Here is a 25,035-nt window from a genome sequence, read left to right as displayed (position 1 = left end):
ACAAGTTGGCACCGAATACGCTAGCAAGATGCGATTCACCCCCGGATGAGCTTCAGTGAAACCTTTGGCCCAATCCTTACCCTGTCCATTCCTTTAAAATGTGACCTTCTAACCTCGAGCTGCCACGAGTACCCTGGCTTCCACCCATTACTTACAGATATCATGAAAAAGTTATTACTCTGTATACTATTAATTACATAAAAAAAGATCTTCAGCTCCGCAAAGCGTTATACGCGATTGAGCCCCAAATAAATGAACTAGATATAAAAAAACTAAATTGGGAGTGAATCATGGAATTATTTTCAATCGTAAAATTCATGCATCCGAATTCCAGCCTAAGCTCAATAAATGTTTTTTTGAATAATTAGTATCTAAAAATCAAGACTCTGGCTCTGCTATGATTTTTGCCGCTTGAGCTTGTAGATTTTGATTTCATTATAATAAGTTTTAAAAAAGACACTACATCGTCCTCAACCAGAGGTTGCACAGACTGATCAATCACTAACATTAGGCAACGGACAACACGGGTCACCCGCAGTGGACCAGTGGAGGATTTTTCGTTTGACGTAAGTTCTCCTCCGACCGGAGCTGGAATCAAACCCTCTTTGTAACTTCGTTCTTCATAAAAAGTTGTAGGCTTAACAAAGCACTCAAACATATTTTTACAAATTAATAAGAAGCATGTGTGCTAGATTTTTTGTATGATGAAACAGCTGTCAGCATGCGACAGATACCTATTAGCTTTCCTCTTACATCATCTCTACAGAACACTATGATCTCTCAGTGTATGTCTAAAACGTGAAACATACCTTATTTTCGCTTGCTCAGCTTCGCTCAGTGTTCACCGCACCATACAGCAACAGTAATCAAGATGTAATACCCCAAAAATGTCGAAGACTTCACCACACAAATATGTAACTCGTGCAATTTCCACGACCAACCACTCTGAGATTGTACTGTTATATCGCTTTTCCTTTTCCACTTTTTTCGCGTCAGTTCCACTTGCACTACGGTGTCGTTATGTTACGCCAGCGCTGAGCCTGTGTATGTTTATAAAGGATATTCACACACTACAAATTCCAGCAGGAAAATTCTTTGAAGTTTTGATCTGCCCAGCAGTTGGAGAACTAGGATCTTCAATTTTTTTGTTCACTCTATTTAACCTACATTTCCTAGATGTAGATGAGTTGTTTTACACACACACTTCACTAGATCGTAATGTTCATAACGTCTGCTTCATGTATTCAAAATAGCTACCACACTATCTATTGTTTTCAATCTGACTGACACTAGTTAAACGGGGAAATGGGGGGAACAATTTTCACTCGTTCACAGACGCGATTCAAGGAATTTTCACTATGAGTCCGATTCTCATGCAGAATTCAAAGCCCACACGGCGAACGATGTCGTCACTCGTTTCCAAGTGTATTTGAGAAGCGATAAAAGCACACGTTGTTTCGTCGTTTAATAGTTGTGTACTTTTTTTCTGTCTTCACACTAGTTTTTCACGCGATGAACTTATTGTTCTGAATTCGGGCTCTGTTTTTCGCATAAACACACTTCACACGTCGAGTGCCACACTTTGCATGGTTTGAGGATAGTCGGACGAGAGAGAGAGCACAAGGTGCGAGTTTCGAGTGAGTGGGTGGTGGTGGGTGGCGTTTTCCCCTGTGAGTTTTTTGCAGGCAACACGCGATACACGAGGAGCACCTCGGTGCTTCACTCAGAGCGACGAAAACAAACCGTCCGTTGTGGTAATTGGAGCGGCGGTAGCGATGCTGGGGAGTTTGCACAAGAGAATGAGACAAAAATTCGAATTTGCACGTTTCCTTTCCCTGCGGCCCTCGTGGTACTGTCCTACACCCCGATGTAGCGGTTCTCCGCAGCCTGGGCACAAGGAATCGGCTTTTCCACTAGCAGTAAACCGATGGTGGCTTTCACTCACACTCGCGGGTTCTCTGTCAATTTGAGGTCTTACGTTTCAGTTGGACCACCTTGCGGCAGCTAGTGCCTTCGTGTAGCTCTCGCTCTTGTTGCGCTTTTCTCTCTCGCTCTTGCACTGGTCTACACACAATCTTTTATCGATATTTTCGGGGCTGCGTCAAGGGCCAGCAATTTTGGCCTGGCAAAGGTTCAGGTTTTTTGCACTGAATCATGACAGATACTATACGATGACTAAAAATCTTGCAAGCTATCCTTTATTTTCAATTAGTCCAATCATCTGCACTGCAGATGAACTATCTATCTTGAGCAACAACGCAGACGAAAAACTCGGTTTCCCAGGGAAAAAGGGAAAACTAACATACACGATTCACACAGATTTTCTTCGTTCTGGTGCGACGACCCACTTCACAGACTTTGAGCTTTTGTCCGTTCCGTACTGTAGTCCTACCTCAATCACCAAGTCTTCGGAAATGTACATCACTTTAGCCACCTTTTAAGCACCATTTCAGGCCAGTTTGTTACTAGTTCAACCCAGAAAATCAGGAAAATCACTTCTGCAACGGAGCAGAGCAAAGTCACCAGTCTGCGGAACCGCCCTAAACAGTTACACACCACACTCCAGTGGAGCAGTAAGCGAAGAGTCAGCCAAAAACAGGCAAACCGTTGTCCTGTTCTCGTGAATCGCGAGAGGCTGAGGTAGCTCGCTTCAATCTCCTTGCGAACCGGTTCGTGAGGAAAGTCACAGAATCTCCTCAGAAGCACATACCAGCGCAAACTAGCACCTACACACGTGTATGCTGTTTTCCTGAACAATTTCGCAAGGTTTTCTCCCAAGTGGCACCTCGTGGACGTGTGGAGTCGTCCTTTCTCAGTCTCGGGGAACTCAGTCTCTCGGTGGTTCAGGCGGTGTGCTGAGCTCTGGTCGTCGCATCAATCGCAGCCACCATCAGCTGAAAGGAAGAAAACCGTTCGGATTGTATCCTGATAGAGTGCCCAAAGGCAGCTGAATAGTGGGTGCCTTAATTCGATTCCAACTGGCCAAAACTTTCATCCATCAGCTTGATTTACGTAGGCGAAATTCCAGTGCGTGTGGGTTTAATAAGATAAGGAATCCTTAGAGACACAATCAATTAGTTGTTATGAAAAGTGAATGTCCACCTAAAATGTTATTCTTTAGTTCAGTAGAAAAATTTCCGTGACTACTACAATACGCGAATTACACAGCGAAATAAAAGTTAACTATTGGTCTGTCTCAAGAGCAAACTTATATGTCTCTGACACATTTTGGGCCGCTGAATGCGAATCCGGGCTCAGATGTGCTCCAGCACTTCACAATTTTGAGCACAAAAGCACACAAAAGCGTCGGTCATATTGATTCTGGCCGCCATTGAATTTATATACCAAAACTTTTTTTTACATCATGTTGACAATCTCCAATTTTCGAAATTCTTACGTCTACCGAGAGCTGGGATTTTTATACACAGTATTTACGAACACTTACACTCTCGATCAAAAGTTTGGGGTCACCCCTTCAATATCATGTAATTTTTGGGCCCATATCTCCGCCAATTTGCGTCCGATCTCAAAGCCCTAGGTCTCATTCGAAAGATAATAAGTCAAAGTAACTTTGAACATGATTTAGGTAAAACTTTTACAAAAATGTGTTTACATATGTAAACTTAACCCAAAATTGCAAAATTTTCTAAAAAATGAATATAAACTTACCGCTGGAAATTTGGTTGACCAAATTTTATGATAACAGCGGTACCTATTTTTTATCAGCTTTCAACTACTTTTTACCAGAGTTGCTCTCTATCACTATCAATGGTAGGCAAACCGCCGATTTTGATAGGCTGACTGCGATCCAAGTCAGCGTGTGCTCTGTTAAGTCAACGTCATTTTTCAAAATAGCACTTTAGTTGCTCTGAAAGTGCTCTGGAGTGCGGGTCAGTATCAAGTCGTTGCCAGTCACTATCGTTGTGATACCCGGGTAGACGTGAATATCATAATCATATCTGAAAACGATCAAATTTTGATGTCATATCTTAATATGATATTGATGAGATATTCAAAAAGTTGCCAAATATCTGCTCAATATCTCATCGTGATATGATTTCAAAATTAGTACTTTATTTGATCTTTGGAAAGCCTAGTGCAACCCGCTGTATAAATGTAGAAATTTCCCCACATTGCGCATAAAAACTATTTTAAGTTTTCAACTTTCATTATGTGCCGTCCCCAAATAACGTAACGCTTCAGGAGATAGGGGTTCAATAAATTCCGTAACGCTCCAGGGGAATAGGGAATACAGCCTAGCGTTACGACCCATACAAAAATGTTGGAGGTATCATACAAAGGCACATTATGGAATCCGCTAGATCCTAATGAACCAACCACCGAGTTCAAAAATATCGAATTTTGCGTTACATAATAAATAGATGTTCCCTTATGTACACCACAAATTTTACAAACGAGCGCTGGGACAAAAAGGAAGTAGAAGTGGCCTTCATTTTCAATAAGCGGTTTTATGGTTGCGGCAATTGAACAAAAAAAACAGAGTAATCGGCACAAAAAATGCACATAATCGATATTTGGTTTTCTTCAAAAAAGGCATCAACATATATACTGATTTTATCTGATAGATTTCTTAATCACAGTTTATAATTATTTTATTTCACTGTGATTAAACCAGCAGAGGCTTTCCAATTGAGCCCGATGACAACATGAGCTGGACCTCGATGTCGAGCTTGCATTTGTGGTACGAATCCAATAAATGAATCACCGGACAATTTGAAAACTGTATCGGCCCGCTAAGCAAAATACGTCCATTTCGAAAAACGGACCGTTTGATTCTAGATTCAACAAAACATACCGCTGCAGACGACAAGCTTTTTGAGCTTCAACCAACGAATTGCGTAGCGATTCTGCCTCGGCATAGGCGAAACTACTGGGGGTGCCGGGGTAATGGATCATTCGGGGTAATGGAATTCGGGGTAATGTCATTCGGGGTAATGGAATTCGGGGAAATGTCCTAAAGCCCTCAAACACCATTAGGTTAGGCAAGGAATCAGGCAGGAGCCAGGCTCTTTGCGTCATTTCATTGCAGAGATTTAGAATTTACCTTCTCACCATACAAAAATTCAGCTCATTACTACAATCTAGTACTTCACTGATTGCGTCCTATTGGTGGAAATTCGTCCTGTTTTAGGCGCAAAATAAACTAAACATGTTTCTACGCATATCGTTTTTAAAGTTTGGATCTTTATTAAAAAATCAGAGAAAGAGCATAAAATGTGAAATCATCTAGAGAAAAGTGCTCTCTTAGTTTAGGAAAATATGCAATTCCTAATTAAGCCTTAATTCATTTTTATTTTCCATACCATCACGTCAGTTTGCAAATTCTGGGTGTAAATTGTATTAATATTCTGCAATAGAACGTTTATCATTGACAAATCTTAAAAATACTTCTCAAGATCAAAATTAGCTCTTCACATTTCCATCTGCAACATCCAGAAGTCGGAAGATCTGAAAATTACTGCTCAAGATCAAAATCAGTTCTTTGACACATTCATCTATAACATCCGAAAATTGTAAGATCTGAAAACTACAATTCAATATCATAATTAGTTCTTTCACACACTCATCTACAACATGGCGCGACCAACCAACACAACTATCATTAACCGTAAACACCTTGGAAAACGTAGAACTTGATGCTCTTGTTACCTCCTATTTTCAGATATGAGTCGTAGTGCAGTGATAATGTCACTGCTCATAAATCACTAGGTCATAAGTTCGATTCTGGTCGCGGCCATTTTTTTTTTACTCTAATCCATCTGTCAGATCATTTTATGATATTGGTTAGATGTGCTACAGCCCAGATCTCCCCAGATATTGGTCTGATTTTATAACATCAAAATGAGATATTATTATGTTCTTCCCCATACTAATTTTTGATCTTATTTTTGATCTTTTATCTCTTATGTCAAACAAACCAATAGCTAATTATGATCTTAAGTACTTCACTGAGGAATATCAAATAATGATATTGTTCTGATTTTTACTTCTACTCGGGTATTGATCATCCCACAGTGATAGTGACGGTGGTGCAAAAACAGTAGTCAACAGACATGACTGACATTTCGCGGCTCTGCTTTTAATCCAACTTAGTTAAAAAATCTAGAAAAAAAAAAGTTTTTAAGTTATTTAACTTTTGATGTCATCGACCAAAAGTTTGAGGTCATCCCTCAAAATGATGTATCAGCCAAAAGTTTGGGGTCATTTTCGTAAAATAAAAACTAAAATTGAATAAAAGATGACAAAGACATTAACAAATCACTTTTCCATGTTTCACGATAGTGATCCCAAACTTTTAGTCGATGACATCAAGAGTTAATTTACTTAATAACTTTTTTTCTAAATTTTTTTGCTAAGTGCGGGAAAAAAGCAGTTAAAAGCTAATAGAAAATAGGCTATATTACCGATATCATTTTAAAATTTGGTCGACCCTATTTCCAGCGAAACTGCTGTAAGTTAATATCAATTTTTTAGAAGATTTGGCAACTTTAGCTTAAGTTTACATACAAACATTTTTGAAAAAAAAGCTACACCTAAATTATGTTCAAAGTGTCTTTGACTTATTATCTTCTAAATGAGATCTAGGGTTTTGGAATCGGACGCAAAATGTCGGAGTTATGCACCTAAAAAATGGCATGTTTTTGAAGGGGTGACCCTAAACTGACCCAAGCAACACACTTGGCTTGGACATTAATAAGTTCCAGTAATTTGTATGCAACTATATTGAAAGTTATGCCATTTGAACCAATGTTCTTATTAACGACTAAATTGCAACCAAAAAAGCGCAAGAATTGGAGTCAATATAGAACATCCATTCGTGATATAAACGGTTTTAATACGCAATCGAATTATAACCAAGATACAACTTATAGGGCACTGCATGAAATTCTCTCCCTCTCTTTCACTCTTACAGAAATTTTGTAAACAACAAGGCCAAGAAACGTCAAAATCCCATACAAAATCAAAACAATGCAGTGCCCTATAGTCGACTTAAAAATGGTGACCGATTCGACAACTAGTCAGTTAGTCACCACATTCGTCACTGCCAGTTATTATGCATCAACAGTTTCGTTCATGTGAATTATAAATTGTGTGCATAAATATACCGCAAATAAGGCTGACCGAGAACGTCAATTTGTGTGCCGTTCCAGATTTATCGGTAAGTTACGCATTTTAGCTTCGTATTCTCAACGCGCCTCAGTCTACCTATCATTTTGCGAGTGAAAATTTAGGCATTTGTGGTAAAAATTAATTCGCCATATTGCTTTGGCGGAGTGCATTTCAGCAGCTTATTTAATGCACCCATAAAATGCTGAAAATTAATTTTAGAATTGAGAAAGATACAACAATGCTGCACGTGGTATACGGAACCGCCAAACTACCAAAAATTGGATTCTTTTGACGCAATCCTATAGTTCGGCCCAATAAGTCAACATTTGAATGAATCGATTAAACTTATGCAAGGTAAATTGCCTTTACCACCAACTAAAAATATACTCAAGAGGTAAATTCAACCCAAGACCCCTTTCATTCAACCCAAATTTGGGTAAATCTACATTTACCCAAAATTGCCTTATTGGTCTCAAGGACCCCCGTTAGATAGACGCATCTCTGTTTATTTACTACAACATCTGTAGGGGAGAGAGGAAAAATAACCTAATTTTGGGTAACTAATCGATTTGATATACTCATTTTAGGGTCAAATCGACTCCAAATAGGGTAGTTTGAATTTTCCGTGTAGGACATAAATAACCAAAAAAGCAGACACTTGGACGTGTACTACCCATTTACGTCGACAAGGGGCTGTCCATTTATTACGAACCGAAAATTTCACGTTTTTTGTAAAAAAAAATGTAAACCCATAGTAAAATTTTTCGTGGGAAACACCTAATATTTTTGTACGTTACGTTAGATTTCTCAAAACCCCATATATTCAAATCTTCCCAGTAGTAGGTACCAGTCGTTCAGTACTGCGAAAATGAGGTAGATTTTTTTTATTGGGTCAATATTATACTTTCAATCAGATTTTTTTTATATTTTACCACTAAAATTTTATAAAATTTGGAATGTGTCGATAAATTTATGAAGAAAAGGTTACATTTTATTTGCACATGATTTCGTTATTTTTGAAACATTTTGGTTTTTTATAGTGCATTTTATATTTTTCGTGATCACAAAAACATTTTGTCGCACATTTTGGAACTTCTATCTCTCCTGTCAAAATTGTTCGTTATGTTCGAAATAAGTTCCAGGTGCAACATGTTTATAACAATCAGAATCAATGTTTTGGTTGATTTGGTTTGTAAACGGTTGTAACTAAGATTCGTTGAAACAATCAGATTATACTTCAGTTACAAATTGGTTTCGCAAGTTTCGACTAATAATGACGTTTGTTTCCATTTTGTTAGTTGTGATAAAACTGTTACACCTCAGTTTGGTATTAACAACAGGATTTTAATAGGTTTTAATTTTGTTTGTTTCATGAAAACTCAGTTGCAACATGTTTGCAACGATGATCATTTCCATTTTAGTTGCAGGTGCTACTTGGGTGAATGTTTCAGCTTTTCAAAACACTAAAAAAGTTTTAAAAGAAATGCCCGCATCATTGAGAAACAGTTGAAAACCGGAACGAACCACCGATTTATCCATTTTTTGCTACAGGTGTATTTTTGTATACACGCAGGTGTAAACTTTGAAGCTGTTGTGAGGGGCCCAGAATCAAAAGGGTGTAAGTGACCATTTTGTCGATTTTGAGCTGAGCCTATCAAAAAAATCTTCAGGTTTCAAGCTTTCAGGAACTTTTTTAAGATTATTTTTACGATGATTAGAAAAATCACAATAAATCGTAAAAAATTGGGTCGATTTTGAAACTCCATACATTTTGTATGGGATAAAAAATTTGTGAAAAACTTTAAACCTCATTTACTCAAAAGTGGGTTGTCACTTACACCCCTTTGCTTCTAACCCCCTCGTATGTCATTGCCAGTGCACATGAAAATGTATGAAGCAAACGAGGGATGATTTACAAAATTTCAGATAACTTTTGATAGAAAAAAAAATGTTGGTATATTGTGCATGAATGTCATAGCTTTAAATTGGGTTCTTTAGGGGTATTTGGATTATTTCATAATTGAATTCTCTGCCCAAAAATTTTTCGAAATCCAAAATTTCATAATTTTTGGAGTTTGGGAACTATTTTTAAAAAGCATTTAAAGTTTGTATGAAAAAAAAATTGTTCGGGTCGAACTGTCACTTTATCGATTGAACTGTCAATTTATCCACGAAAATTAAAACTGTTTTATTAATTTAACTATCAAAGCAAAGGTATTGGAACGCAATAAAATCATGTTATACTCAGAAAAATGAGCTCTTTCGATTAGGCTACAGAAAATATTAATATTTTTTTCACTAAACAACCCAATTGTTGCAAACATTTTGAAAATCGGTGGTTGCCAACATGATTAAAAAAAGTTTTGGTATATTAGTTCGAGATGGTAGCCGAAATGAATATGGCAGACGCAACTTTTTATAACTACAAAAAGTACCTCTATATTACCACTCGTCAACATTATTTTGTTTTGAAATGGTTTTCGAAGAACTTTCGTGTTATAACGGTTTAAATGGCCAATTGTTGGGGCCAAAACCGAGGGATCCTCAAAAATGGTTGTGGCTCTAACTAACGGGGGGTCCATCAATTGAATAACCAAATTCATTTCTATTACATTTTTGGGGAGGACTTTCAGAAAATCGCCACCTTAAACATTTTTGAAGACAAGGTGACAAGTGGATCGGTCTAAGCGAGAGTTACTCACATGAACACTTGTACAAACTGTTGATGGAGCTACAATGATAAGCATATCCATTGCCATTGTGAATTTCGCTACTATTTACAATAACATAGAAGACCCGCTCATCTCGCCGCACCTGGCTAGATCCTTGCAAGCATTTTTAAAGTCCTATAATTAACATACCGTCCCTACACAGTTATGGATCACACACAGTTACGGATCACTTTGTTGTTTAAAGTCGAATATCTTGCTCAAAACATATATTTCGGCACGAAATTCATTCTTGTAGCACGATCCTATTTGTTTTCTGAGATAAAAAGTCATTTACAAGAGTTCAATCTAAAAATAAAATGTATTTTAATGCAACGATAGTGTTGTCCTCTCACATCTGTCAGTAAACAGCCGAATTCCATAAGAAGCTACTCATGCAGCGGTAAGCTCTAAAAGTATCGAAATCCATCAATTTTGATATAAAAATCGCTCGTACACGTTGGATAAGATATGCATGTATCTATTAAAAGAAGTTTTGTTTCATTCTGGGATTCAAATACTAAAATAATGTGACTTTCAACAGTGATCCATAATGTGACCCAAAAACTGATCGTTTGACGCTATTATGGATCACTTTAAACAAACATAGATTTTTGTTCCACTCAACGCTCTTGATACAATATTCTTACCTTAAAGTATCAAAAGTAACATGTAACCTTGAAAACCAGGTGTGTTGAAACACAGAGTTGTAATAATAACACTTAAAATGGAGAGCATCACTGAACCCTAGTGGCGCACCTCTATCGAAGTAAATGGATTCGGGACTTTTTATTGTTTTCTCTTTATTCATGTTGTAAAATCGGGTACTCCATCAGTAAAATAATGAATACACAGCGTAGTTTAGCCTATCAAACGCAAATTTATTATTAGAGTTGGAATTTTGAGTAATTTTGCACTGATCCATAATATGGCAAAAATTGATCCATAATATGTGGGACTCTGTGAAGCTGATCCATAATAGGGCATTTTGTAAACAGTGAAATATTCCTTTTTTACGCGGAAATGTCTTGCGATTATACATCAAATGGATCGGTAATGTATAGTTCGAATCAAAACATAGCCAACGGTGCTTTCAAAGTCGTAGTTTTTGTTTTCTTTTATTTTTAATTGAATTTTGAAGGTCAAAAATACCACTAAGTGATCCATGACTGTGTACCCATGGTATAAAGTGTCTAAACCTGAAACAGCTTCCGATAGATGATAGGATTGTAAAAATTGAAAACATTTAAACATGTATGATCATGTCTTGAGTCCGAATATGAAATGAACTTTTTTCTCAATTAGTTATAGCTTAACACTAACAATTTTAAACCTTCATTGGCATTAGGGTCATTTTAACCCAAACCGTACACTACGTCAGTGAGCTGTTCCCTACGTGATGTGTTGGATACTTAACAATGGAGGTAGGAGGTAGGTTACTCACCTGATCGCAGCACCACCGATACCCGGACCACTCGATGCTGACAGCCACGCTCGTCGCAGCCGACAGTCACCCGGTGCCGACGACCGTGCCAGTCACGGTCACCAGCCGATGTTGGAAGGCGTCGACAGCTGCACACGTTGCAGCTACCAACCGCCCGAAGCCGACGACCGCGCTCACCACGGTCACCAGCCGACGATGGGAAATGCTGATCAGTCACACGCAGCCGAAGACCGTGCACACCACGGTTATCAGCTACACCAGGAACTCGCTTGCAGCCGTGCCTCACAGCTGCCAGCCGACGTATTCACCGCTCGAAGGACCACGGCCGAAATGCCGGAAAACTCGCTTTATGGCTCGTCGTTGCTTGGTTGTGAACGGGTACGCCAGGAGTGACGCCCAATGCCAGTAGAGGAAAATTATTGAGGGGAAAATTATTTCTGTAACTCTTCTCGGCATACACTCCTGGGCCCCGCAACACAGCAAGCACAACTTCTTCGAAGCAACCAACTCCTTCGCCGCCGCAGCACCGCTCAGACAACACAACGTATCGAACAGCCGAGCAATCGCTGGCAACGCCGAACAGGTCTCGACGCGTTCGCCTCCTTCGCCGCAGCTGCACCGCTCACACAAACGTCTCGAACAGTCGAGTAAGCGCAAAGAACACTGCGAACTCGGCATTACCCTTTAAAGTGCAAAAAGTACCCATTTTTTGCAGATGTATGGAGCTGTCAAAAAACAGGGTAATTTTAAATTTTGCGAAAAGAGTAAATTTTGCCCTGTTTGATGAATGGAGCTCTTACCCATTTGTGGGTGAAAAACATCTTGAACTTTTTCTCTGTCCTCCTTTCGGTAAAGCAGTAGGAACAGATCTTAAATTAGATTTTCGTCGAAGTTAGAAAACTGAAGTTGCAGAAATGATGGTAAGTACTGTTTATACATATTTGAAACATGCTCTAATCATCGAGAAAATAACTCTTTTTTTGCAGGTTTTATTTGAAACGCCGATATCCTTCCAGAATTTGGGATCTAGCTTGGGATGCCAAAAGATTCCCCCACCATAAGAAAGATCCTCCGGAACATCTCGACAAGCGAACGCAGCACAATTACTTTCCGGGGACAATTACTGCAGTATAGTTCAAAAGCGAAGTAAGGATTGGTGCAAGATCGGCCTCACAATGAAACACTTTAAAACAATGTTTTCGCATTACAAGTAGTGTTAAAGTGTAGTCATTTATGATCATTTCCTATTGTATTTAGATAAAATAAAGTATTCTCGTACGTATTGTTTTAAATTGTTCATTCATTTATTTAACATTTCCTTTAACCCTAAAAGGGATACCTTCATGGCCTCAGTTTCGCCACCTCGCTGAGTGTGTTCCATCAAAGACGAGCTCTGAAAGCGCCTGGGGTCCAAATGGACCCCAGGTATCCCTTTTAGGGTTAAAATTAAAAATCTGCAAAATCTCTTCGAACAAAATAAAAACAGAGTAAAATTTACTCTTTATTGCAGTCGAATTCATTCAGAATAATGGGTAAAATTTACACGGTGAACTGACGTACGAGCGCTTTACTCTTTTAAGGGTAAAGGTCGTTTACTCTTTTTATGAGTTCACCTAGTTACTCTCGAAATGGGTACTTTTTCACCCTTTAAAGAGTACTTTGATCTTACAGTGAAGGGCCACGCCGAACGGGTCTCGACACGTTCGCCGTTCCACCGCAACGCCGTCTCGATGAAAGCTGCACACTTGACGCTGACCCACACTCGGGTTGGATGAAGAGGGAGGAAAGCCAACCGATCGCCTCGTTGACCAGGTTGGGTACCACAGTTCGGTTCACGTTTAGAAAAAAACTACTTCCTTGCGATCCGCTTTTGTTGAAGGTATATTTAAGACTGATAGAAATTCTTACATTGGGGTTCCTTATATATGATTGAATTCAAGAAAAAAAAAAAAGATAAAAAAGGAGCAGCGCTCGCTGCGCTGCGTTGTTTGCTCCGCCCACTTGTAGCACATGTCGCTGCAAATGTTTCGCCGTCGTCGACTCGTTGTAAATTTAAATGGATGGCGAGGTGGGACTCGTGACATTTTCGCTTGCACGCGTTAGGCGCGTACATGCTCCCGCCGGTTGGAATGTCATTCCAAAACTTGGCTCGTCAGTATCCTCTATCGGTAAGGGTGCCAACTTCCGAATTGAGCGTCGAAAAATTCCCGCTGCAGTCTTCACGTCGGCGACTCTCACCACTCCGTCTTGGCCCGGGTGCAGTGCAGCGATCCTACCTAGCCTCCATGATTGAACCGCCTGATTTTCCTCCATCATTAGCACAATGGTACCCAGTTTCACATTAGGTTCACTTTTTGTCCATTTTGCCCTTGATTGAAGCGATGACAAATAGTCTCTTGACCACTTAGCCCAAAATTGTTCACGCAAATGATTCATGTACTGGAAGCGGGACAAGCGATTCAACGGAATTCACGGTGTACGATGGCTTCACCACTGGTTCCAATGGTCTTCCGAGCATCAGATGAGCAGGTGTAATCGGAAGAGGTTCATTGGGATCGTCAGACAGCGCATACAATGGTCGGGAATTCACTATAGCTTCGATGCTGGTCAAAACGGTTCCAAACTCTTCGAAGTTCAGAATCGCGTTACCCAAGGTTCGATGCAGGTGGGACTTAACTACCTTGACACCTGCTTCCCATAGACCCCCAAAGTTTGGGGACCTTGGCGGGATGAATTCCCACTCTATCTCCCGTTTGAGCAGGAAATCATTAATCTTTGCTGACTCGGTCTGATTACGGAACATCATGTGCAACTGGTGGAGTTCTCTAGATGCGCCAACAAAATTCGTCGCGTTGTCCGACATCATTTTGCGCACCATCCCACGTCGGTTGACAAATCTATCCAAAGCCGCGAGAAAAGCTTCGGTGGTCAAATCCGAAACTAACTCTAGATGAATCGATTTCGTCGTAAGGCACACAAAAAGGGCGATGTATGCCTTAATGTGTTTTGGCTTATATCGACCTTCCTTCACTGTCACGGGACCGGCGTAATCTACACCGGTGAGTTCGAAAGCTGCTGCCAAATTCACTCGCTCCTCTGGTAGATTCCCCATTTCAGGTTGAACCTCTCTTGGTTTAGTGCGGAAGCACTTTACACAGCTGCGTGTCACCTTTCGAATGGCTGATCGAGCATTGACCAACCAATATTTCTGCCTTATTGCTGCCAACAGACCAGACGGTCCCTCATGAAGTCTGTCCTCGTGATATTGACGAATCAACATCTCAGTCACTCGATGATTACGTGGAAGAAGCAATTGGTGTTTGGCGTCGAATGGCAGCATGGAATTCTGTAGACGTCCGCCGACGCGCAAGAATCCTTCTTCATCCAAAAATGGATGGAGGTTCGCAAGTCGCTTCGGCATTTCCATTCGTTGAACGCACTCAATCTCTTCGCCTAGCTTGCCTTTCTGCAGTACTCTCACTATATACTTTGTCGCCTTCCGCATATCCTGTATTGATACGAAACGGCAGTTTCTGCGTTCCTCTCCTTTCATACGCACCAGTCGAGTGAATCTCACAACTTGCGCTAGCACACGTTGTAGCTTGGAAAAGGTACCACACCGCTCGAACACTGGCTCGTCCTCTACTTCGTTAGCCAGATTACACACTTGTACTTCTCTCATTTCTGGCAACTCCTCGTCCTTGATCATCGGAGCCTCCGGAATTTCGTAGTCAGCAACTTGCAGAAACGATGGGCCTACCCACCACATGTCGGAGCGGCTCAATGCTCCTGGATAGCATCCTCTAGATACCAGATCCGCTGGATTGGCTTCAGATCTGACGTATTTCCACTCATAGGCACTGGTCAATTTGTTGATCTCCATGACTCGGTTTTTAACGTAGACTTGAAGTTGGTCTGGGCTCTTCTTTATCCATGCCAGCACAATCTGACTATCCGACCACAGCTTGACGTCATGAACTTCGATTTTCAGGATAGGGAGTACTACGTTAACCAATCGTGCAAGTATCACGGCGGCACATAACTCTAGTCGGGGAATGGTAAGACGACGTAACGGAGCGATCCGAGACTTACTACAAATCAGTCTGACAGACACTTCTCCATTCTCTTGGACACAACGCAAATACAGACATGCACCGTAGGCGATACACGATGCATCAGAGAAGCCATGTATCTCTATACGACGCACTCCAGGAGTTACGATACATCTTGGTACCTGTATTTCACTTAGCTGCACCAGTGACTGATGGAAGATCACCCACCTACTCAACAATTCGTTTTCAAGGGTTTCGTCCCAATCCAAACCATCGGCCCACAGTTGTTGCATGATTGATTTAGCCAACACGATCACAGGAGATATCAGACCAAGCGGATCGAATAATTTGGCTATCTGGGACAGGACACTCCTTTTTGTCACCTTCTCATCGGGTAACACTTCCGGATTCCTCCAGAAGAGAAATTGATCACTTCTCGGATTCCACAAAACTCCCAAGGCTCGAATCGTTTCGTTGGCATCGGTATCTTCTATGCAGACAAGCTTCTCCCGGTCTTGTTCTGGAACACCTTCTAGTACGCCTTCATCATTTGAGCACCACTTTCGAACAGTAAACTTTCCCTTCAGCATAACCTCTTCAATGTCGCTTCGCAGTTGTGTTGCAGATGCTAGCGTTGAAGCACCGCTCAGTATATCGTCCATGTAACAGTCTTCTAATATGGCCTCTGCAGCTTCAGGAAACTGAACGCGCTCATCTCTTGCTAGTTGAACCACGGACCTCACAGCTAGAAATGACGCAGGGGAAGTCCCGTAGGTAACCGTTGACAACTCCATCACTCGCACCGGTTCCATTGGATTGTCACGCCAGAAGATCCTCTGGTAGTGCGTCTGGCTTGAATCGATTTTCACCTGTCTATACATTTTCTCAACGTCAGCCGAAAACGCATAGATGTGCTTTCGGAAGCGCAGCAGGATAGAAAAGAGGTCACTCTGGATTTTGGGTCCGACCATCAAAACTTCATTGAGGGATAATCCGTTAGCCTTCGCCTTGCCGTCGAACACAACACGTAGTTTTGTGCTGGTACTCGAGGGCTTGAGCACAGCATGGTGTGGGAAATAGTAATTCTGTTGGTTGGGCGGATCGTCTACCTCACGGATCTCGTGGCAATGTCCAAGACCTTCGTACTCTCTTATGAACGCCTGGTACATCCCCTTCATCTCGGGTTGGTTGGCTAGACGTCTCTCGCTTGCTAGAAATCTCTTCATTGCTAACGAACGGGAGTCTCCCAGTTGATTGATGGACTCGCGGAACGGTAATTGAACTACGAATCGGCCATCCTCTTCTCGACGGTATGTCTTGCTGAAGTGCTCTTCGATCGCTTCCTCTTCACTCGTTTGCACCTTCTCTTCTGGAAGCTCTTCTTGTTCAAAAAATCTTTGGATGCTTTTCAGCAATGGATCCTCATTAGTGGCACACAACACGTTAACGACTTCATCTCCAGAATCCTCCATGGCACCGGCGACAACCCACCCAAATTGGGTCTCATGCAAGGCAGGTAGTTCTGCGGAAAGTTTCATCTGAGCTTGCTTCAAGATTTCGAAAAAGTGCTCGGCACCGATCAATAGATCCACATCTCTCGGTTGGTTGAAACTTGGATCGGCAAGCACTATTTCGGCTGGGAATTTCCAGTCTGAGATGTTAACCGGAACGGATGGGATCCTACCAGTCACCCTCGCGGTAACCAAACAGTCCAAGTCACTTTCGAAATTGGTGTAGTCGGAAGACAGCTTCAGGATTACGTGATGCCGAATTTGGGATCTGGCACCACCCACTCCTACAACCGGAACGTTGGCCGGGTATCTCGGAAGTCCAAGCAATTTCACGGCCGCTTCGGATACAAGGTTGACTTGGGATCCTGAATCGAGTAGTGCACGCAACTTGAAGCTTTTTCCACTCTTCGAGGCAACGTTCACCAACGCCGTCATCAGAAACACATGTTTTGCTCGCCGATCGATACCGGAACACGCTGTTGAAACAGGCTCCTCAGGCGCAGTAGACGCTACTGCCGTCTCCACCTCTGGCTGCTCGGACAACACGCTGGAATTTTGCTCCTTCGGTTCAGGCTGGAACTGCTGCTCAAAATGCAGCATCGAGTGATGCCTCCTGGAGCACTTCAAGCATGACTTGTCGGATGGACAAGCCCTGATCTGGTGACCCTTCCGGAGGCAGTTGAAACAAAGTCCGGACTGCTTCACCTTGCTGACACGCTGATCGACGCTCATGCTCTGCTCAGGAAGGTCGGGCACTTGTAGTTGCAGTGCTGGCCTGCACAAATGTCACACACATTCTCCGCTGGGCTGGATGTTGCAGGAAGGGATGATCTGGGTGAGAAGCTGGTCTTCGGCGTTGCAGGAGGTTTGGCAACTGCTTTAGAAGAAGGCATTTTATCCACTTCGCATCTTTCGAGGACCTGGCAGTAGTTTCTGAGGAACTTCAAAGACCCGTCAAGGTCAGGCAGTTCACCGTGATCCAAGGTAAGTTCCCACTGCTTCCGCGTTTCTCCGTCGAGGCACATGGTTAGAAGCTTCACCACAATCAATCCAGCTGTACCGTCGACTTCTTGTTCCATGAACCGCAATCCTTCCACGTGACGATTGCAGGTATCGATGAGGTTTCTCAACTCCTTAAAACTTTGCTTGGGAATGGGCTTCATCGACAGCAGACCAGAAATATGGGTGTCGATGATCACCCTCGGGTTCTCGAATCGCTCTTCCAACAACTGCCAAGCTTGCTCGTAATTATTGTTGTTGATGATCTTCGCATCCAAAATGCCGGACGCTTCACCAATCAACGCCTTGTCCAGATACTGCAACTTGGTTGCGTCTGAGTCACCACACTTTCCAACTAGGTCGTTGAAAAGAGCCTTGAATTTAGGCCAACTCTCGTACTTCCCATCGAAGGTTGGGATCGGAGTTCTCAGAGGTTGTTGGGTCACGATCACTTGAGGAGCTCTATTGTTTGCCGGTTCTGCACGGAAGAAATCCACTAGCTGATTCAGCTTCACCAGCGCATCTGTATGTAGCTCGTCGAACTCGTCCAGCTTCCTGTCTTGGTCGTCTATGCTCTCGGTTGGACACTGCGACATGATCGAATCATGTTTCGACGAGTACTCCGCATAGTGCAGCTCCAGCTTCTTCTCGAGGGCCTTCAGCTGAGAGAGGCTCGTCGTTTCGGGATGCTCTGTTGCTTCATTCAACTTTCCGACGATCGTCGTCACCCGCGCCTTCACTTGTCCACGCTGATGAACCAATTTCTTCAAGTTTTCCATTTTCACACTCTTCACTAATGTTCACTTCTAGGGCTCTCGCTTCATACACACTCCACTTCAGTTCACTAAGGGCTTTCACTTTTCTATCACTTTGGGTACCACTGCGCTTGACACACTGTTGACTGTCTTGATTGGAGGGCAACGAATATTCGCGAAGGAATCAAACTCTCGAAATTCACGCGATAGGAGGATTGGTCACACACAAACTTGTTCAATCTCGAATGGACGTATCACACTGGTACAATCCGGCTCGATCCGGACCAAATGTTGGATACTTAACAATGGAGGTAGGAGGTAGGTTACTCACCTGATCGCAGCACCACCGATACCCGGACCACTCGATGCTGACAGCCACGCTCGTCGCAGCCGACAGTCACCCGGTGCCGACGACCGTGCCAGTCACGGTCACCAGCCGATGTTGGAAGGCGTCGACAGCTGCACACGTTGCAGCTACCAACCGCCCGAAGCCGACGACCGCGCTCACCACGGTCACCAGCCGACGATGGGAAATGCTGATCAGTCACACGCAGCCGAAGACCGTGCACACCACGGTTATCAGCTACACCAGGAACTCGCTTGCAGCCGTGCCTCACAGCTGCCAGCCGACGTATTCACCGCTCGAAGGACCACGGCCGAAATGCCGGAAAACTCGCTTTATGGCTCGTCGTTGCTTGGTTGTGAACGGGTACGCCAGGAGTGACGCCCAATGCCAGTAGAGGAAAATTATTGAGGGGAAAATTATTTCTGTAACTCTTCTCGGCATACACTCCTGGGCCCCGCAACACAGCAAGCACAACTTCTTCGAAGCAACCAACTCCTTCGCCGCCGCAGCACCGCTCAGACAACACAACGTATCGAACAGCCGAGCAATCGCTGGCAACGCCGAACAGGTCTCGACGCGTTCGCCTCCTTCGCCGCAGCTGCACCGCTCACACAAACGTCTCGAACAGTCGAGTAAGCGCAAAGAAGGGCCACGCCGAACGGGTCTCGACACGTTCGCCGTTCCACCGCAACGCCGTCTCGATGAAAGCTGCACACTTGACGCTGACCCACACTCGGGTTGGATGAAGAGGGAGGAAAGCCAACCGATCGCCTCGTTGACCAGGTTGGGTACCACAGTTCGGTTCACGTTTAGAAAAAAACTACTTCCTTGCGATCCGCTTTTGTTGAAGGTATATTTAAGACTGATAGAAATTCTTACATTGGGGTTCCTTATATATGATTGAATTCAAGAAAAAAAAAAAGATAAAAAAGGAGCAGCGCTCGCTGCGCTGCGTTGTTTGCTCCGCCCACTTGCAGCACATGTCGCTGCAAATGTTTCGCCGTCGTCGACTCGTTGTAAATTTAAATGGATGGCGAGGTGGGACTCGTGACATTTTCGCTTGCACGCGTTAGGCGCGTACATGATGTAAAAGGAAGGTTAAACCGATTTTCAAGCGAAGTATATGATTTCATAATTCCCAATTTCTGTAACCAATGGTTCGAAGCAGCCATATTATTACTGTAACTTTCAAAAACTTTGTATTTTAAACAAACCTCCAGAAAATAATGTCTTTGTAAAAAAATTATAAATTTAAATCTACAAAAAAAGTTGTAGGGGAACTGCGGCCATAACGCCCATAGGGGGCAAGTTGCGCCACCTATCTTTTAGGTAAACCACGTTATTTTCAGTACTTTTTTCAACTGCAATCGTTAAAATAAGAATAAAAATGTTTCTTGTTTGAGTTTATATTTTTACTAAAAAAAATTGTTCAAAAACTCCAAAAAAGATTTTTGTTACTTTCAATCCCGCATAGAAAAATACGATCAATGGAATCGTTCATATTATAAGATATTTGTTCGTGGAATAATTACAACAAAAGTTATAATAGTTTAATGATTGGACGATTAAAGCTGAAAATTTAGCATTATTCAGTATGTTTCATGAATCATACCAGTTTTCATGATGATTCATCCAATGGTACATTAATAATTTTTAATAATATGGTTTTGCACGCTCCGCAAATAACGATACTTTTGGCGAGTTATTTTTCAACATTCAATCACTGCCACACTTTTGAAATGGGTCCATTTGTGTTTCTGTGTCGTTATAATCGTCGGAAAGCACTTTTGAGTTCTAGCTTTTAGACTACTGTAGTAAGAAACTACTTTTGGAGACCGCCGTGCACCAGCCTTTGACTAATATCACTGGATAATTCTCACGAAAACTCACCTTCATTGGCTGCCACAGCATGCGAGGGGACCAAAAGAAGATCGGTCATTGATAGAGGAAGGTTTCTTATTACGCTTAGGAATTATCCTACCCCAGCTTCCTTCATTTTAATCTCACCTATCCACTTCTCCAGGTGAAGAATTTTCACGAATTTAAGCCACTCGCGAGCACTGATCCGATTTAGAGTAGGAAGTAAACACCGCGCGAGAAGCAGTGAAAGCAACCTCGGGAATCACACGGTTCGATTCCCAATTCAACAAAATAAGTACAAAAAAAAACCCGCAAAAGTAAACAATGATTCACGTAATCGTAGACAAATTTGACAGTGCCCCGCAAATGCCCGCAGGGGTGTGCTTTTTTCTCAGTCGGCAAAACAGATTTGATGAAATATTTCCGTTTTGTTTTTATTATTTGCTGTATCATAATGTTGATGATAAAGCGATCATAACATGTATGATTCCACAAAAATTTTGTTCGAGAAAAATGGCATTTTTGAATGGTAACGATACTTAACAACCCATTCGGTCTATCATCGAAACACCGAAAATGATAACTGCTATCATGAATACGATATGTCGTATCATCTATGTATCATCCAGTTTACGATAACACGTATGATCAGAAAATGATACACTGTTGAATTGGTGTATGATACCGTTTTATTCGGGATGTAATTTTGGCCTGTTAAATTTTTGCACTTTTTTACATTATTTAAAAGAATTTTTTCTCGCTACCCTCACAAAATGTTTTGCACACTCCCGTTGTTTGTGTACCAAGCGGAAAAAGTATCGAATTTGACCCTTGTAACTTTTTAACAAGGGTCCAAACTGTTGAGGCATAGTGGGGTAAAATGCCCACCCCTAGTTAATTACATTAAAATAGCCATTCAAATCCCAATTATGGTATAAATTATGTAGAACACAAGTTGGAACCAAGCAATAGCACATTTTTACTATAAATAAGTTTACTAATCACACAGCCGTGCATGATTTTGTAGTAATTATTGAGAAAACAACCCACTGTACTGTTTAAATGGAATTAAGCCATAACTACAGGTGATCCATAATTATGTAATGACTGTATACCATTAACAAATAATAACAGTTGACAATAAACCAGGCACGCAAGTATTTGTACACAATTGGCTTCTTTAACGGTGTTGAGATAATTCGGTATTCTGAATCTGCATGTCAGACTGAGCCGAAATCCAAATTTTCATGAATTTTGGTTCCCAGGAACCTATTTTAAAATCAATTTGAAGTTTGTATGGGAGCGATTTGTCGAATCACCCCTCGTCGCATTTTGTACTGGGCTGTCAAACAGTTGCCCAGCTGTCAAAAAGTGGCTCAGAAAAAGGTGCTCTTTCGTATAAAATCAAAAAATCGATACGTTTTTCAAAATTCAAAAACCCAATTTGGCATCCTGGCGTTAGCTGTGGCTGTGGCAAATTTGAATTTTTCAGTATTAAAACATAAAACGGGTTGATGGTTATTCCATTTGGAAGAAAACATGTTGGTGTTTCATGTTAGTGCCAAAAAAGTGTGTATTATGAAGTGATTCGTGGCTAAAATTGGACTCTTCCTTAACGTGGGCGTCTTACCCCCAGTTCCCCTAATTATAGTTTATCTAGCATCAGCTATACGCGAAAAAAAAATTGCACTTCATTGTTAGCATAGAAAATTGGAAACATTTACAAACATTTAAAATTAATAGTTTTGGCCAGTTAGCACGGCAGTATACCACTATGCACAATTTACCTACGATTGGCTCTCCCGCTCTCGCAATTTGAAGCCAGCTGCTGGTCCGGTGAGGTGGCATGTAACACCAGGGGTGCTGGGAAGATCAACCAAAAGCGAGGATGACGGAATAACCTAACGCAACGTGCGGGGAGGGGTGGCAAGGTGCGCCGAAAATCGTCCGTTTTTCACACAATCAATATCTTCTGCTCGGGAACTGTTTTCAATTTATCACCTTTCGCGTACAGTTGCCGCTGGAGGTTCACCGTGATTCAATCAAATCGTACACCATTGGGACACGGTCCACATAGCGGAACCTGCAGGGTCGCCCATCCCCCCACTTCGACAAATGTTCCCACATTGGCCATTACTTCCAGTCCACATCAGCCGATTGAACACATCACTCGAAACGAAAAACACGAATCTTCCGTTATCGTACTCGAAACGCACCGACAAACGTAATCCTACGCGGATCCCATTCCACCTCGTGAAAAACTCTTAATTTCCACCACACTTTAGCAGTAACACTGATTTCCTGGTGGTGGGATGTCTACCTGACTGACTGGACTGGCCCGACCGACCGAGTGACTGACTGACTGACTGAACGTGAACGAAACGAAACTAGAACTGGCACTGCTGAAGGCAAGGACTCGTCTCGAGTCCTCGTCATGATGCCGCTCAGCTTCGGAAAATGGGAAAATCTCTCTCTCGGTCGTCCCCACAAGGATCCCGCTCGCGCGCCCACTCTCGACGACAACGACGGAAAACGAGAGATTGAGTGCCCCACCATGGGGAGCCGTGTGCGAAAGAAGAGATTTCAGCGGTCTCCAACATCCCGCTTTTGAGGATGAGAGTAAATTTTGCAATACGATGCAGAGGATATGAGGAAAACGTTTTTAGATCGGGTGGAGAAGATGTTGGGAAATCGTTCATCCGCAGTGAGCCAAAGTGAGAAGAATGACTGAGAAAAGCTAACGTCAAATAAACAGGATTTGGTCCTTTTGCATAGGGTAAAAGCCATTGGAATGGATTTGTTATGCTTCACATAGTTACACATTTTTTTGCGTTACATATTTACATATTTACATAGTTACATATACTGATTTATCGACCGTATTCTATAATTAACTTGATGATTTTGTGGCTATATCGGTCTCTTTCTACTCATAAGTATAAGGGAGTAGAGATCAAAGTGGATAATGAAATGATAGATATGATAGAATTCGCTAGGTAGCGAACAAGTGTGAAAATTTTTTATAGAAGGTGAAATTAGGCAAGTAGGCCATGTATTGAACGAATACATCGAATGCGTGAAACTTCTGCCGTGCGACCTGTGCTTATAAACAGATCGGCTTGGTTGGTAGTTCATACCACCTTACCAAGACTGGCAAAAGTTTCAGGCACCCGACTGCCTAATGTATTGTTCTGTTTTCATCACAAATTCTATCGATCGGTAGCTTTTTCGGAATTCGCACTCCGTTCATAGAGGTATGTCTATATCGCGGCGTGTTCTTCCTATTAGCTTTTTCGATCTTATAGGATAGATCGCTTTATCTAAAAGAATTTAAATTTTGGTCGGATGTCGGATGGATAGGGTAATGTCTGAGGCTCGAAAAATCAATGATTCATAACAAGATTTCTGAAAAAATTGCTGGAGTTTTGGTGATTCTGGGAGCTTTTTTAGCAATTTGCAAAAAGACGTCTACTGGGAGTTTTGGAGGAACATTAGGTTGAATGCTCTAGTCAAGTTTAACAGAAGCTCGTGAAGAAAACCAATGGTTTTTTAGACTGAGTGTGCATAAGATTTAACACATCAGATAAGACGTCCTGAAGATTTTTACGATTGTATTTTTAGAGAATTCCATGGAAAAAGCTTTTGAAAAACTCTGAATAGAATATTAATCATAAGAAATTTTTACAAACATGCAAAATTTTCTTGATTCATTATGGATGAGTATCAGATTGACGAAATTCTTGAATCAGTTATTAGTGGAACTTCAGCCGACATTTTTTTTTTTTTTTGCTAAAAACTGATTTCCAATCGGAGCACTCACTGAGCGTTGCGGGCATAGTTATTGAAGAGTAAAGGCTTTCTTGGTAGAATTTTTGGAGGATTTTGTTTTTGCAGAACATTTGAAGAAATCCTTTCGGAATCCTAAAACAGGACACTCGTGCTGAAATCCTCACCGGTTTTCCAAGGGTGCTGTATGTCCAGGAACTCTTACCAATTTTTCGAATGAATTAATACTTTTCAATATATATCTTTTGCTTAATGTTCAGAACATTTGGCAGATATTTATTTATGAAATGTTTCCATTTTCATAAATATCACCCTAGGGAATAAAATTTAGTGATGATTTTATCTAAAAATTTCACTAGTATTAATCCATTTGTATCTTTACATGATAAGTTCCATAAATTTTTCAAAGAGTTTCTGAGAATTTTCTTTCAATTCTCATAAAT

General features: G+C 41.7%; 3 protein-coding genes and 1 long non-coding RNA gene across 5 annotated transcripts in view; 1 reads left to right on the top strand and 3 right to left on the bottom strand.

Moving 5' to 3' along the window:
* LOC109428702 (glucose transporter type 1) overlaps positions 1 to 23,286 on the bottom strand; it is a 916,963-nt gene extending 893,677 nt beyond the window's left edge. The window contains exons 1-2 of one of the 2 annotated variants that reach the window (XM_062852201.1): positions 22,594 to 23,286; positions 810 to 2,894 (exon numbers count right to left, since the gene is read on the bottom strand). The gene's annotated coding sequence lies outside the window, so the exon portion shown is untranslated. The remainder of the gene's footprint in view (positions 1 to 809; positions 2,895 to 22,593) is intronic. The other variant, XM_062852202.1, reaches the window with a different exon arrangement.
* LOC134288191 (uncharacterized) lies at positions 11,945 to 12,566 on the top strand. The gene is made up of 2 exons (XR_009997806.1): positions 11,945 to 12,203; positions 12,270 to 12,566. It is a non-coding gene; the product is annotated as an uncharacterized LOC134288191 (long non-coding RNA).
* On the bottom strand, positions 13,703 to 17,578 carry LOC134286658 (uncharacterized). The gene has a single exon (XM_062848310.1). It carries the CDS (start codon positions 17,576 to 17,578, stop codon positions 13,703 to 13,705), a length of 3,876 nt encoding a protein of 1,291 aa, XP_062704294.1.
* On the bottom strand, positions 17,575 to 18,624 carry LOC134286657 (uncharacterized). The gene has a single exon (XM_062848309.1). It carries the CDS (start codon positions 18,622 to 18,624, stop codon positions 17,575 to 17,577), a length of 1,050 nt encoding a protein of 349 aa, XP_062704293.1.
* Positions 23,287 to 25,035: the final 1,749 nt, after the last annotated feature.

Source organism: Aedes albopictus, chromosome 2 (assembly GCF_035046485.1).
Source record: "Aedes albopictus strain Foshan chromosome 2, AalbF5, whole genome shotgun sequence".
Classification (NCBI taxonomy): domain Eukaryota; kingdom Metazoa; phylum Arthropoda; class Insecta; order Diptera; family Culicidae; genus Aedes; species Aedes albopictus.
This window is presented reverse-complemented; position numbering and strand designations above follow the sequence as displayed.

Bases quoted from the DNA above. Each gene is read 5' to 3' on its own strand.
- LOC134286658 (XM_062848310.1), bottom strand. From the start codon at position 17,578: ATGAGCGTCGATCAGCGTGTCAGCAAGGTGAAGCAGTCCGGACTTTGT.
- LOC134286657 (XM_062848309.1), bottom strand. From the start codon at position 18,624: ATGGAAAACTTGAAGAAATTGGTTCATCAGCGTGGACAAGTGAAGGCG.